Source organism: Triturus cristatus, chromosome 4_2 (genome assembly GCF_964204655.1).
Source record: "Triturus cristatus chromosome 4_2, aTriCri1.1, whole genome shotgun sequence".
Taxonomy (NCBI): domain Eukaryota; kingdom Metazoa; phylum Chordata; class Amphibia; order Caudata; family Salamandridae; genus Triturus; species Triturus cristatus.
In genome coordinates, this window is record NC_140586.1 from 351,476,150 (window position 1) to 351,492,152 (window position 16,003).

Below are 16,003 nucleotides of genomic sequence, written 5' to 3' on the forward strand. Positions count from 1 at the left end.
TTTGGAAAGAAGTTATTGAGAAATAGAGGCATGCCGGTATGATAAATATTTTGGAATGAATGATGGCAATGCCCTTAGAATGTCTTTATTGCTATGGAATACTGTGTAGTGCTCATTAGAGCACAATAGCTATTAAAGTGATAGCAAATAAGAAAGCTACTTTCCAGGAAAGAAGCTGAAAACCTGATTTATGCATGGATTCAAAGGGTGGAGCCGTAAGCTTCTATGAAACATTTTTCAACTTCTGCAGATAGGCAGGCTGTCTGACTTGTTAAAAGACCATAAAACCCAATAAAGCATTGCAGCCCTGCCAAGTGCCACGCATCACGCGTTAGCCTAATGCATTTTAAGGCAAGTCTCCGCATTACCACATTAAAAATAATTATATAGCATTTATAGTGCCTCCAATTTGATCAATATTGGATGCTCTATTTTTTTTTCTCTGGTTTGGTATGATTTTAACACTGTCCAATATGGCGAGGTTGTGTGGCCACTCTTGTCATTGTTATGTACACCCTGTCCTCTTTCTTTTGCGGGAGTGGGCGTACATAAATAGCGCGTCCCGAGCACACATTCCTTCTCGACTTTTTACGACACATCACCAAAAAATGCTAACGCAACTTTACACATCGCAGCCCATCGCGGAAAATAACCCTGTGTCAACGTGGAATTCACAACACAGCGGTACCATGCGATAGTCTGCCGAAACTGCGGCCAATGTCCGCGATACAACCACCTCGACGGAGATAAAAACACAAACCACAACACAAAAAAACATGCGATGAGCCCATTTGCGAAGAGGAAAGTAGGGATAAGCACCGCCAGGCCGGCAAGACACACGGCAGGCGGGAATAAGCACAACAAAAGCCCTAAAAGAAAGACAAACCAAGCAGAAAACAACAGCCAAGCAGAATGGAGGCAACCTGAGCCAGCAGACAACCCCACAAGCCCCAATGGCAACAAAACATTGTACATGGCAGGCCATCTTGGACAAGGTGAATGCAGCCTGAGAGCGGAGGAGGATAATGGAAGAAAACCAGAACATCCGGAATGATGCGAAAGGCACAAACAAGCAGAAACACACCAACAACAAGAAGGCAGCAATGCACACCGGAGGTGGGAGTCCAGTGCCACACCAGGAGCTGGATGACATGGAGGAAATGGTGTCCACCGCATCAGTCTAGAGATGGTGGCAGGACTAGGGGGCCAGAAACTGCCCAAAACAGCAGACACAACAGCAACAGGGAGAGGAACCAGCAGGGACTGGGGGGACAGGGGGAGATGGGCACAATGGCACACATGCACCATTTAGCACAGCACAACTGCAAACACACCTTGCCCAAGAGTAACACCACCAACCAGGAACACAAGTCACACAACCCGGCAACATCACACCACTGAACAAGCACAGAAGTGAAAACCACGCTGCCTGAAAGGGTGAGCCAAATCAGAGCTGAAGGGATATCTCACACACAATGCAGCACACACACATAGGAAGCAGAGCACCCCAACATCAAACAAAATGTGGTACAAACATCCACATCTGCACAACCGAACACAGGACACAAGTGCACCAGCATGTGGCTGGTAAACAGCCATACGCATCTGGCTAAGCACGAAACAGGGACATGATAATGTACAAGTACAAACCCACAGTCCTGATGGGTGTAGAAATGCACGTATGGCAGGGAGCCAGAGAGTCCGTGACACACACATTGGCATACAAATCAAGACACAACACAGTTAGAGACAAGTGAAAGTGCTGAAACTTTATCAACAAGTGCGTGACAGTACGGCCAAGAGAACTGCCACGAAATGCAGACCAATGCAGCAACATGTCTGAATGAGGAATGTAGGAAAGCGCCCATGTCCACATCGGGGGACTCCATCACCAACACCAGTCAGTGCCAACCCATGTTGTTTGCCTGCGCCTGGATCATGAGTTCAGGACAATGCAGCCATGGCCACTGTCGTCTTGGGACATGTGACCAGATCCCAACATGCAACCAGGCATCGGGACACGTGCAATGGGTCACATCCAGTTGTGGCTGCAGGTACCTTGTCACTGGTCCATGAACGCGAGTGCAGCTGCGTAGGCCAACATCTCCAATGAGTGATCGTTGTCCACCACATCTGAAATGTTGTCGACGTAATCCATCAGCTGACCCGGACAGATGTGCTGACTCCAACAACTGAACCCAATGTGCACCAAAGCCCAATCGGGTAGTGGCTCAATGTGCTCACTGCACACAACAACTTGTGCAATCTCCCAGGTCCAGTTTCCAGCCTGCATGCCAAACATCAATGCATGCCATACACGGGCATCACGGTGACACTCCTGGTCGTGGGCCAACAGGGGATGCACACACACCTCGTAATCCAGGTCAGCTACCGTTACGTTGGAGAGGCAGACATCCATGGACCACTCAAATGTGCACGAGCGACAATGCAACACAGGCTGAACGCAGGTGACGTCCGCAAGGCGGAAGCTCAGCCGGTAACTTCTCCGCAGCACTGCCAATGGCAGTGCCCCCAGTACATGCCGCAGACGTGCACGGTACAGGTCCACGTGACTGGAGTCAAGCATGTGTCCGGGATGGTCGGCCATTGCATCAGTGGCTCTGCTTGAAGCAGCACAGGCTTGCCCAGTGCCAGTCCTGTGGATGAAATGGCACAGCTCGGTGCAATGAGCAGTGTCTGTGTGCAACGGGTGCAGGCCTGGGGTGGAGTGGGAGTACGTGTGAAGGCCATTTCACACACGCTAACTATGACCAAGGACGTTTTCATGTGGGATGTGTACACGTTGGTCTCAAGTCGGGCAGTGCGTAGTGTGGGAGTCGCAAGCAAATGCTATCATATTTGTCAGGGGGTGCTGGCCACATGCAAGTTCCTGCTCGGAGCTGCAGATGTGCTACCGCCTGATAGTGCAGACAAAGGACCTTTCATCCCTACAGTAACTTCACCATCTGCATGCATACAGGAGATGTATAGAGGCCTGTCGTGGGTGTGGTGGGATGTCTGCGACCCTGGGAATCATGGATGATATGCCCAGCACAGGGCACATGAGCCGCCTCACTGTGTGTTACATTGCCACACAGCTGCTCCTCCCTCCCACGAGCCCCCACACTTGTGTGCGCTGCGCGGTTGCATCACGTGCAAACCTACGGCACACCATTGTAATGCCTGTCCACGCATGTCCAGTGGCATGCCAACAACCCCGTGACGCTGGCCTTTAAAGGTGTGCGGCTCTGTGGCTGTAGGCCAATGATCCGGACAGGGCGGACACAGGTGGCTGTGATCACGCTGCGAATGAGGCCAGGCAACTGACTCATGCATCTGCAGGACCGACACACATAACACTTGGCATGCATGTGCCAAGCCCCCGAGCGGTCTTGCGCTCCTACATGTCCCCGTACATGCAGACCCGCCCTCCTGGTGCATGCCACATTGCAACATTGACTACTGTGGCCCTGGCGGCGACAACACCCCAACACAGAGACACACTTACCGCACTTCCTGTCCAAGGCCAGGTCCGAGCTACACCCTGCTCCCCCTGCCGAATAAGCACACCCCTGCGCTGACCTAACGTACGCAGGAGCAGCACATGCCGCTTGTGCAGGCAGGGGGGTGCGTGTGAAGCTACATGTCCAGGGTCACTGCCAACACTGAGGTGACATGGTAACGGCCGCTGAAGACAGCCCAATGTGATGTCGCAGGCTCGTGATCACCATGCTGACACAATGACCACACAGACAAACTTGCTCAGATGGTCTAAATGGCTAAGGGGATATGCGCACGGCCACATTTATAAGAAGGCACATATACCGAGTGACACCTTTATTGGATGTGTGTGGGGTGTGTGCACACTAGCTGTCAAGGGCAGCCTGGTGCAGTCAGAAATCAACAACAGTGTACATCGTAAAGGACACACCCATTCAACCATAAAGGCCCCATGACATGTGCTGCACAGAGTTACTGGCCATGGATGCACAGCGAACTACACGGGCCTACCGCCACGGGCCGCTGACTTGTGGGGCACTGGGGCAGGGTCACGAGTGCAGAGCAGGTTTCCGTAGATGACAAAGGAGCTTGTCTTACAGTGTCTCGGTGGACAGCGGAAGGTGTACCCCCCAGGCATGATGCAGAGGGCAGGACCACGCTGAAACAGTCACACTGCTGGAGATGAATGGAACAGACACATGTCGGACACCAAGCCCGGTCTAGCTAGATGAAGATTCAGAAGACCACCAGGCCATGGACTCAGACGCCACCAAGCTCCAACCAGATGGTGCCCATGGCTCATTGCGCACAGAGTTAGTGGCACCAGTGCTGTTAGGGGATGCCGCATGCGATGAGACGTGTCCAATGTTGTGGACTCCTCCACATCTTACCCAAGACACAGTTCCACATGTTTGACCTACTGGACCGCAGGGTAGGCCTGAGCCAGCGGTCAGCACGGGCCATTCATTGAGTTTCGCCGGCTGAGGTTGGATGGCCCCACCGGCATGCGTAGTTCATGTTCAGTGGCACCACGGCACGCGGACTTGCGATGAACAGGGTTGATGGCACCAGGTCAGTTGTTGATAATGTGCGATCGCCTCAGTGACTCGAATCCAGCTTTCATCCGTACTGAGCCGCATCTTCCTCTTACTCCTCTCCGTGCGTTCACTGGTACGGGACTGCTGCTTGGAGCTTGCACTGGCACGTGGTGGGCCCTCTTTGACACACGTCGGTGTAGGCAGGTGAGCGGAACCTCGTTGATGCGCTGTGGCAGGCATGACGGGTCTGGGGACCAGCGGCCCAGGGTGCAGCAGGTGCACAGGGACGCAGGCCCCGCCGTGCTCGTCGCAGGACTCATGGCGGGCTGAGAGGCGGCACCCTGGCAGATGCGTTGTCCATTCTGAATGAGAACCACGACCAGTGCGACGGGCTTTTTGTTCACACCCCTATGCAGGTGTACGCAGGTCCAACCCACTGCGCACACGCATGCAGGGGCAGACGTAACGTGTGACATTTCCGCCTTCTGCCCCACATCCTGTGGGGACATGGTACCGTCCACTGACCCCTACACTCCATGCACCAGCAGTTGATCTCCACATGGCCATTTCTGTGGTTTGTACTCTATGGTCTGTCCGGCACCTCCACGCCACACCTGGCATTGTGTAGGTTCACATTCCTTAGTCATTTGCCGCTTTCGCACATGCCTGCTCCATGCATCTCCTCACATCCTGCTATTGTGTGTCTGTGGTGCCATGCCATGGCTGTGTTGTGGGCATGGCAAGGCCGGATTCCCAATGGAGTTGTGTTGTTGTGTCTGGTCGTTTGGCATATTGTGTGTCATGTTGAATGTAGTTGTGCTGCGTGCCCATTGGCAGTGTCATGAGTTGCATGACTGTGGGCTGGAGGTGTGTGGTGTGTTTATTTTGGACTTACCAACGGGCACTGCATTTCCATGTGTGCCATCCTGGGAGCGCTGGGTGATGATGGACTGTCAGGAGATGTGAATTTCATGCACTCTGCCTGGGGAGTTGGCCACGACATTGTTGAGGCGTCCCGGGCGGTCCACTATTGCCTGCATATTCATGGTATGCATGTGCTTTCTGTTGTGGTAGTTGTGGGCAGGGGGCACGAGGGGGGCATGTGTGCAGTTGATTGCCCTGACACATGAGGGAATTCTGCTATGGCGTAGGGGCCTTGCTTTGTCTCCAGCTGCTCCTGCGCAGTGTGGGTGACGTGGGGGTGCTGGGGTACCAGGCTGATGTTGGCATCCAGGACAGGTGTGATGACCTTGGATGTGGCTGGCTGTGTGACTCCTCCGACTCTGGCAGTTGTGGGTTGGATGGTACCAGAGGCCGGCATGTGCTGCGCAGCCGGCAGCTTTGTCTGTGGAGGGATGTTGGTTGTCCGCTGGGCTGGTACCATCAGCAGGTGGGGGATGTGGGTCAGGATGCAGGGGATGGTTGTCCTTTTGGGCCTGTGGTGGGCAATGCCCTCCTGTGGCGTTGGGTCTGGGCGGCAGGCTCTCTTCTTGAGAACACATTGCTGTAGTTTCAAAATTGTTCTCCCAGTGTGGCCTTTGCTAGTAGTTTTTTGGTCCGTCATTAGCCAAGATCTTTTGATTGTACTAAAATAATTTGCACAATATGCTCATTTAAAGGGGCTTTCAGCCACCCCTCTTCATCGCTTAGTCTGTTGTTTCGACATTCACATTTTGCTTCTGCCCACTACACCGTACAGTGTGGGGCAATAGTTCAACTTATTGAAGCCACTGGTTAACTTCATTTTGAGTGAATGCATTTTGCTCTTTCACGAGGTGAACATCAACACACAAAGTAGTTCTCTTCAGTGCCAGTCGTTTTGTTTTTACTTTCTAATGATTAATTTAGTGTTATCTTTTTGTTTAGAGCCTGGTGCAATAGCAAGATGCTTTGAAGTGAGCACAGGGCACATTCCAGCTTTATCCGTTCCTGTCTCCTGCCAATGCTGTTGGAAATTCCTTTTGGAGTAGCCTTTGTTCATGTGACAACAGCTGTTTCATTCAAAGCATACCATATTGTGTTTCTGGATTCGGTTTCACCAACGGTTCTTTTATAAACTTTGCCCACGAAGAATACCAGACTTTATTATGTTACAGCACACTTGTAACCTTTTTATTTAAGCATAAACAGGATGTAATTTGGGTTTTCGTAGCCAATATTGTATACTGTGAACTCTCTTTCCTTTCTTTTTTCTTTTTTGCTTCTTTCTTTCCTTTTTTATTTTCTTCTTTCTTTTTGCCTTCTTTTCTTATTTCCCTTCTTTCTTTCCATTTTTTTGGACATATTTCAATCAATCTTTCTTTTCTTCTTACTGTTTTGCATTCTTTCCTTATCATTTCCTTCTTTCTTTCTTTCTATCCTTCTTTCTTTCTTCTTTCTTTCATTCTTTCACCTTTCTTTCTTTCAACTTTCTTTCCTTTCATTCTTTCACCTTTCTTTCTTTATTACCTCCATTCCTTCTTTCTTTCCTTCATTCCTTTTTTTCTTGTTCGCATTCCTCCATTTTTCTTTCCTTTCTTTCCGTTTTTCTTTCCTTTTTCTTTTTTTGCCTTCTTTCCTTTCTTCTTTTCTTGCCTTCTCACTGTCCTTCTTTTCTTCTTTATTTTCTGCCTTCTTTCTTTCTTGCTTTCTTCCTTTTATTTTATTCTTTTTTTGTCTTTTATCCCTTCTTTAAGTTTTGCCTTTTTGCCATCTTTCTTGACTTCTTTGTTTTCTTCGTTCCTTCTTTATTTTTTCCCTTCCTTCCTTCCTTCTTTCTTTCTTTTTTACCTTGTTTCCTTTTTTTCTGCCCTGCTTTCTTTCCTTCTGTTCTTTTACCTATCTGTTTCTTTTTACCTTCCTTTATTTTTTTTTCCTTCTTTTTTTGGCCTTCTTTCGTTTTTCCTTCTGCTTTGCATTTTTTCCTATTTACTTTCTTATTTGCCTTCTTTTCTTTCTTCTGTTCTTCTTTCTTCTGTCTTCTTTCCCTTTTCTTCCCTGATCTCCTTCTTTTTTGCCAACCTATTTCCTTGCTTCCTTCCTTCCTTCCTTCTTTCTTTCTTTCCTTCCTTCCCTCTTTCTTTTTTCCTTTGTTCTTTATTTTTTTCCCTTCTTTTCTTTTTTCTGCGCTCTTTCAATCTTTATTGCCTTCCTCCCTTTTCTTGCTTCCTTCCTTTTTTTCCATCTTTCTTTTTTGGTTTCTTTCTTTCCTTCTTTTTTCCCATTCTTCTTTTTGCTTTCTCTCTGTCTTTTTCTTTCCTTTTTGCCCTTTTTCCTTCTTTCTTTCTTATTTGCCTTGTTTCCTTTTCTCTTTCCTTCTTTCCTAATTCCTTCTGTTGGGTGTCTTCTGAGAAACAGAAGAGAACAGTTCAAGCAAATTATTTGAAAGATTCACTGATCTGAGGTAATCTACTTCCATTTAAGCATAATATAACGTATCTACCCCGGTTTATGGAAGGGTGGGTTGGGAGAGGTGGAGGATGAAAGGTGCTGCCAAGAAAATTTCGTAATGTTTGAGGTGGTTTGAAGATGTATTTATATTGCCCACTACAACCCCTGAACCTTCTATATTATAAGGTTGAATGTTATAGTGGGTGACACTACACATGGGCTCAGGCCATGGCTGTACTCTCTTTGAAATGCTATAAAGCACTGTTACCAAAGTAGGTTTCATTCAGTTGGTTGGTGAAAATCTCCATAAAGAAATTTGTTCCACAGTGTTAAGAACAAGCTCCAAAACCCCAATAGCGTTCTTAACGGTGCAAGCATAAAAACAGTGTTTACCTGACAAGACTTTTCAGGGATCAGAAAATACCCCTCAGGGTGATTATGTTTTGCATGTCCAACAATAATAGGTAGGGGTGAAGCCGCTAATCCCAACATGATGTCAGATGCTGCTTAAAGTGATGCTGGCGCAGCAGCAGCTGTGGATGGTATATCAGAGGTATCCGGCAGGCAACTGAAAATCATAAGAACTGCTCCTTAAACTGCTTTTATTTTATCTAATGCAGCCCTACAGGATAGAAAACTCATCTGTGGTTTCAATGTTTCAAAAATGGGAATTGAGTCTAAAGAGTAGGTGTATAAATGGCCTTCTCACTCCCTTTTTTGCCCATTACTTAGGTGGGAGGATGAGGATGAGCATTTGGGTTTCTTGTGATGGAGCCTTTCATGGTAAGGAGTTGCATAAGAACCAGAGATTTAGATTTGGATGATTCCTTATGGGAGTGCATGGAAAGCTTAGCCTACCTTTCGTGTGTGGCTGTATAGGTGCATAAAGGTGTACAAGTCACACAAGGCTACTTCCTGTTTGGATATCAGAGCTACTGTGAGCGAGGTTCTGTACTCAATATCCGGAGCCTGAAGCTCGAAAAGGACTTGAAGCCCAATGGGCTAGGAGGAAATGAGCTCGAAAAAATGAGCAAAAACAAAAATAAAAACAAAAGTGACTGAAAATTGAAACACCTGCTGGGAAGTCTACGACGTGTGGAGCACTCATTACTTCAACCAAATCTACTTGTCTTTCTGTAACACCATGTATGTTGCGGACTTCATGGAACAGCTGTCCAGTTTCCATGTGTCACCCAATGTCATGGCTTTCTCAAAGTCAAGTGATTTGTTAATGGTAAATGCACACTTCATGTCACAACATCCCTCAATGCCCTGGCCTCTCTCTGCCATGAGGTTTCCATACCACTGATCTACACTATGGCCGAATTGGCTGTCTGCTGGCCGACTTGCTGAGACTAAGAAAAACAACCATGGGCGAGCCAATAGACCTGGAGTTCGCTGCCAGCTTCTTGTCTTTCTCAATGCTTGTTTTATTCTGTCATGGGTGTTGCCAAACTTTATTGTGGGGGAAGTTACCAGCCATCGTTAATGTAAGAAACAAAGAACATTTAAAAAAAGGCACCCCTCAATAGTAGTTCCTGGCACTCAAGGGAACTACTTTGTGTTTGGATGTGCTCCTTGTGAAAGAATGCGATCAAATCAAATAGTATTGGCTAACACTAGACCTAAAAAAAACAGAAGGAAAAGGTTATGTTGTCACCTCGCTAATCAGAAAGGAAACTGGGGATCTTACCTAGTAAAGTAAAATATGCCTCAGAAACATTATGTTGAACAAATAAAGTAAACCTTAGATCCTTTTATTCAGAGATTCCATAGAAATGGAGCGGAACATGAACTGAAGAAACTGAAGGGTGAGCTTACATTTTAAGTATTGGGTACAACAGGCGTTTTAAAATGTGTGAATATATGTGCCGCTGATAAAAGATTCCTTTCATCATTTACTCTTGCAAATGAGAAAGAAATATGAATTTGGCCAGCAGTGCTGTTCCTTGTGGTTGAGCTATGCCATATATTATTTAAAATTGTTTCAAGACAGCTTTCAATTTTCGCAGGGGGGAATGCTTAAAAAAAGTTACTTTCAGTATTTTGCAAACTGCTATTCTCCCAACTAAAGTAAGGTGAAGCCTTTCCCATTTAGGCATGTCTGAAATTGTGATTGGAAGAAAACTCATCTTTACATTTGGCAAGAAAGATTAATACGCAATAACCTCGTCCAATTGACAGTTTTGGTTTCATTAGGATGAAACTTTGCAATACTACCCTATATTCCCGTCTTCCTCTATCACAACTTGTCTGTATTTAATTTAAATTTGTCATGAAAGTTATTTTGTTTTACTCCAGAAAGCCAACTTAACCATCCACAAACTTTTCGCTTCAAATGCAATGTCCACAATTCTTAAAGCTGATATTTCCATTCCATCGTCAGATGACTGACCTCTGAGTTCTGATAGAGGAATAAAAAGAGGGTTTTTTCAACATGAAGTGCTGCAATGCGCTGGCGTCAGGGAAGAGCGACACTGACATCTAAGGTGACATTTACATAGATATTTTGATTTTCATCAAGGCGATGTACTATAGCAGCTGAATTAAAATATATATATATATCGTTTGCAACAGTCACCGGTACACTCACATGAGTTTTTATCTAAGAGAACACATTAGTCTGCAACATTTGAGAACTATACTAAGCGTGATTTATAGGACATCCGGTAGATATTGTAATCTCCTGTGTAGAATTAGAAAACACATTGTGAAGACAATGCCAAACATTAAGCGGACTTGCATACACAGTGAGCGATTTGAGAATGAGCCTGTATGAATCAGAGAGGCACACAGGCCGCTCCCTCAGCGTCTACCTTAGTTAACTCCTGTGCATTGGCAAGGTTATCCACGGCGATGGCGAGGAAGACGTTCAGCAGGGTGTCTGGCGAAGTTTAGGATGAACAGTAGTAACCAGAAAGAGAAATCACACTAAATCTAAACAGAGAACCTTGATCTAAAATGTCAACAGACCTAAGTAGTGCAAAAAGGCATGGTGACAGCACAGAATGCTAGCGGGTGAAAGGCGCTCCTATCCTAGAAGGCTCTTCCTAAAAGTACAGTAATGCATTAATAACACTGACTCTTAAGGGTCCCAGCACTTTCCTCATTTATCCCACCCAGTAAGGGTCAGGATGGCACCAAGATTCCATTAACAAGTGTTAAATTCAGCCACACGAAGTGCTGAACTTACAGCACCATAATCAGGAAGGGAGCCCCAGCTCGCCCTGCAAGTAGAACTTCAAGCGCCTTCCTTGTGACTCCCAGGGATTCCTCAAAGCTAACCCCCACCTACTTCACAAGAAGGCAGTAACAGCCTCCCCAGGGTAGAAGTGGCATTCCCTCTATCATTGTGGAACTCACACCCCCTCCCAGTTAGCAGCACACTGCCCCTGTGCCCTAGTGCGAAGCTTTTGAGGCTAACCACCACATGCCTGCGAGTGGTGTACACTCATCCTCAGCAAGGCACGCAGTGCTCCAGGAAGGGACGTGCAGCCTTCCCCAGTTAGGACTCCCAGTCCCTCCCATTTAATGAGTCTAAACCCCTGCCATAGAGTGCAGCCCACGGGCACAAACTGCCTTTTGTGACTCGCTGCCTCTTGCCTGCAAGCCAGGTTCTCACTCTTCAACGAGGTACTCGTTGCCCTACACCCAGGAATGCATACCTAGCCTGTTCACCACTGTGGGACTCACAGCCCACCCCCATGCACATTCCTTCTCTCGATCTGGACCTTACAAAAGCTCCCCACTTGAAACTCCCTCCTGTGTAAGGGACTCTCAGCCCACGATAAATATGAGTTTTGCAGCCCAGTCCCACCCTGTGTCACATGAATGCAGGATTACCAGTAAATCACAGACGACAGACTCTGAAGAAGTTATTTTTGAAAAAAAGGATACAGTTTCCAAACAAGGTGAGTACAATAAAGTAGATGGAAGACCACATGCCGGACCGGACCCCACCCTGTGAGCGAATCCCATTGTACATCACCTCATTCCAATCCTCCCCGGTCAGAATCTGTGAAAAGAAATAATTAAAATATCAAACCTTGCCCAAGAATAATACAATGGTTGCACAACTCCTATCTCTCTTCAGCAAATGCCTTAGAAAATGTGTTAGACCCTCCCTATTACTGAGGTTGGAATCAGTTCTTGTTTGTAACAGAATAAGTTCCATGTCCCAAACATTTGAAGCCCTCTGCCAGGGCTATTGAATGCCAGGTTGTGGGATATCAAGGCTGCTTGGACTTGATTCCACCGCATGCCTCTTTTATTCATCACCAGACAATCCTTGTCCATTTATCTCACTTTCGCAGGTTCTTTTTCAACCCAGCTTCCTCCCTTTGTAAATGCTTTTCCATCTTTCACTTCCTACTTCTTTCCTCTTTTTGTGTTTTTTGTCTCTTGCTAAATGCCAATGTTGGTTAAGGATAAATAAGTGCTGGTCCCCCAAAATCACTGCTGGTTGGGCCCCCACCTGTAACCACCCGGTCAAATTAAGCAATGACTGGAAGAATCAGTGGTTACTATGTAATTGACAGCGCTAGAAAAAAGAAAATCCTTGGCAGTACCATAAATGGACTAAGGGAACCTCCCTGCACGCACAGCCAAGACTTTGGGAAACAACGGCAACAGCAACAAGGTGATGGATCAAATGCTTGAATTAATCTCATCCACTAGCAATAACTGAAACTGCATTCCAGTCCATCATTTTTTGCCCACCACGCCAATGTAGACAAAGGCTCCAGAAAGGACCACAAGCAATCCCAGACCCATTTCCACCTTCTTTGGCCTCATCAGTGAGGTATAGCTTGAGTCCTTTTGGAACAAAGAGCAGCGGATCCACATAGTTAATTACCCATCGCACTTAGAGTGTAAACTGCAACATCAACAAGGTGATATATGGAATGCTTGCATTCGGTTCAGCCACTGGCAATCGCTCGAGCCACATTCCAATCCATTGTTTTTCATCTGTCATGCCACTCAAGACAGTGGCTGAGATTAATTTAAGCATTCCATCCATCACCTTATTGCTGTTGCAGTTTTCACCCTAATTGCGACGGATTTGCCCATAGGCGGGTCCACACTCACTCTGACATAGACCTCAAGCTATACTTCACTGATGAGCCCAAAGTACGTTGAAACGGGTCTAAGGTTGCTTGTTGTCACTTTTCGGTGGGCCTAACCTGATGGTTCAAGTCAACTGTTCCAGTGAGGAGCATTTTTGGCACTAATTTGCATAAGGTGGTCCTTTGTCAAAAGTGGGATTGTGGTTGAAAAACGATGGACTGGAATGTGGCTAAAACTATTCCAAGTGGCTAAGAATAATTCAAGCATTCCACCCATCACTTTGTTGTTGCAGCTTATGCTGTAAGTGCGATGGGTATGCCCAGACGTGGATCCTGTGTTCACCGTGCCATAGGACTAAAGCTATACCTCATTAATGTAGATAGATAAGTATGTCGAAACCGGTCTATGGTTGTTTGTGATCCCTTGTTGAGGGGAACTGCCCTGGCAGTTTGGGGCAGACTGTTCCCATGAGGAGCACGGTCGGTACTGAAGAACTGATGAAAATGTGCTTTCCCCCATTCCCACCCTATATCCACACTGCCAGGACTGGAGAAAATTTGCTTTTTGAAACAGCAATCTTTTCACTAAAAATGTCCCCTTGTTTATTTTGGATTCTGGGAAGGGAAGGAGCTTTTTATTCTCAATCAATCAGATCACGGTAATTCCAGGAGTAAATCTTCAGTTCAACTCTCCATGCCGTATATATGTATATATATTGAGGAAGGAAGCTGGGACAGCCGAAACGCGTCTCTCTGTGTTGTCGGGTCGGAGGAGGCCCTATGGAATAAAAAATGCATTGGAATTCAGCATTTTTCGTGTGCGTGCTCTCTTCCTTGTGGAGCAGGGTTTTCTTTATATATATATACATACACATATATACATATATATACATATATACGTATATATATATATGTATATGTATATATATATCGTATCAGCAAACAACTCCTTCCGTACTCGAATGGACCCTGGGAGAGTGGCGTACATGCCGGCGGAGAAAAACCGGCTATTCAAATATTGTAATATTAAAACGTGATCAAGCCAGACGGTGAAACGCGTTGTGTTTAATAAACAGCAGTTTTCCTGAAACCATTTCTGGTTCTTTTGATTCCTGAGAGCGCACTTACTGGAACAGGTAATATTACACTGTATATATATATATATGTATATGTACGATACAGGGTATATATTTATATGTATCATTCTATTTGCCTCGAGTGCTTACTGCCATAAAACCCAGGAGAGCTGGAGACAGAGGCAGCAACAATCAACCTTCAAAATCCAATCTCCAACAACTCCAACCCCTGAAAAAATGCCTGATGGAATATATGGCCAGCCGGCCCTGTATGGTAGCATTTAAAACGGAGGTGCAGAACAAGCCTTCTCTAATCACACAGAAAATACTGCAAGTGCTTTAAACACTTCCTATGGTGAAGATCCATTTCGAGTCTCTTGATAATGGACTGATGCAGGGAACACATTCAAATGACTTCACCTTCGGAAGTCTTCATATATAACTATAATTTTCAAGGCAACAACTACAACGCCACATCAGGCCTGTCACTTTAAGGGCCTGAGAATGAAAAATGCACCCTCTTGGGATAAGCAGATTGTTTCGGATTTCAAGGATGTGCTTTGTGCATAAAGGAAGGGAAGGTGATGGGGAAGTATTTTGCCTCATTACTGAAGGGCAGTAACCCTGTTTTGCAATAGGAATTTTTCTGTCTAGACTAACGAAGCTCCACTTAACAAGCACACAAAAGTGCTTTTAGACTTAGAATAAAACCTTCATATACCGATGCTGCCACATGGTATTGACCCACCATGCACCAACAATGAACTTGAGAAAATTGCTCCTCGTTTGATTCTTTCTAATACTGTCACCCATTTATCAGCAGGACGGCATTAACATCATGATTAGGAATTACATTTTTGTGTAATTGGAAAGAAGTTTATCTCTGAGCAGATGGTATACCCATCAACAAGGAGGTAAGTCACCCTTGTCTGTGACAAAATCTGTCCCTCTATTTGTCTTGTGAAGTTCTGGAAAAATACCTTACCTGGAACACTGTCATAATGGCTGCAGGAAAAGTGTCAAAGTTGGCAGAGGGAGTCCCATCTCTAAAGTTAAACCTGAAACATATTAGAAGATAATAGATTAGAAGGAAGACATTTTAGGTTTAGGAGTTATTGTCCAAAACTTCACAACTTAGGCTAAAATGTTCCAAATATTATGTATGGCGCTATAAGAAACTGGGTTGTTGGTTGACTGGGGTGGGAGCCCTGGTCAAGCAACAGCCACAATCCCTTGCAGGGTGAACTACAAAAAACCACTAACCTAATCTGTGTTTAACCCTGGGCAGCTTGGCACAAAACGCAGTCATGCTTGACTTAGAGGCAATGTGTAAAGTATTTATACAGCACACAAACAGTAATACAGTGAAAACGCAACAAAAGAAAAATTCCACACCGATTTAGAAAAATAGAGTACGCTTTGACACATTATTTGACACCAAAACAACAAACATCCAATGAGTAGAACCAGAGTTATGAATTTTTAAAGTTTTTAATAAAAACTAGCTCCTAAAAGATTGAAGTGCCAAAAGTGGACATCTAGTCATGCGAGACCAGGTCAATGTTGAAAAATATGGCTGACCGCGATGGAGCATAGTTCAGATCTAAGAAGCGGATTGGGCCCAGTCAGAGCTTACCTTCGGACTTAAAAGAAATTCTGAGAAAAATTGTCTGAGAAAGTAAAGTTCAATGGGGCAAGGCTGCGGGAGGGGTCTGAAGAGGATGCTGGATGGCCATGGGTCGAAGCACGGTGTCCATTTCTATGTTTGGACTTAGTTGTCGAAATGGAAGTTGAAAATCTCCAGTGGGACGAGGCAGAAGGCTGTAACCGAAGACAATTCCACAAGGTCGGATTCCCCTTTGGCGAAGGACTGCTGAAAAGGATTTGTTGCTGTGGAAAAGAACATAGTGGGAGGAGCGGCAAAGTCAATCCGGCCAGTGATGAACCTCAGGCG

The 16,003-nt window shown here is 45.9% G+C and overlaps 1 protein-coding gene across 1 annotated transcript in view; it reads right to left on the reverse strand.

Annotated features, from left to right (window-relative positions):
* Nucleotides 1–16,003, reverse strand: part of CACNA1E (calcium voltage-gated channel subunit alpha1 E) — a 1,399,715-nt gene that overhangs the window by 472,143 nt on the left and 911,569 nt on the right. Inside the window, exons 15-17 of the mRNA XM_085601759.1 lie at nt 15,035–15,107; nt 11,805–11,922; nt 10,724–10,791 (exon numbers count right to left, since the gene is read on the reverse strand). Of these exons, the coding sequence (XP_085457885.1) occupies nt 10,724–10,791; nt 11,805–11,922; nt 15,035–15,107 (259 nt within the window). The remainder of the gene's footprint in view (nt 1–10,723; nt 10,792–11,804; nt 11,923–15,034; nt 15,108–16,003) is intronic.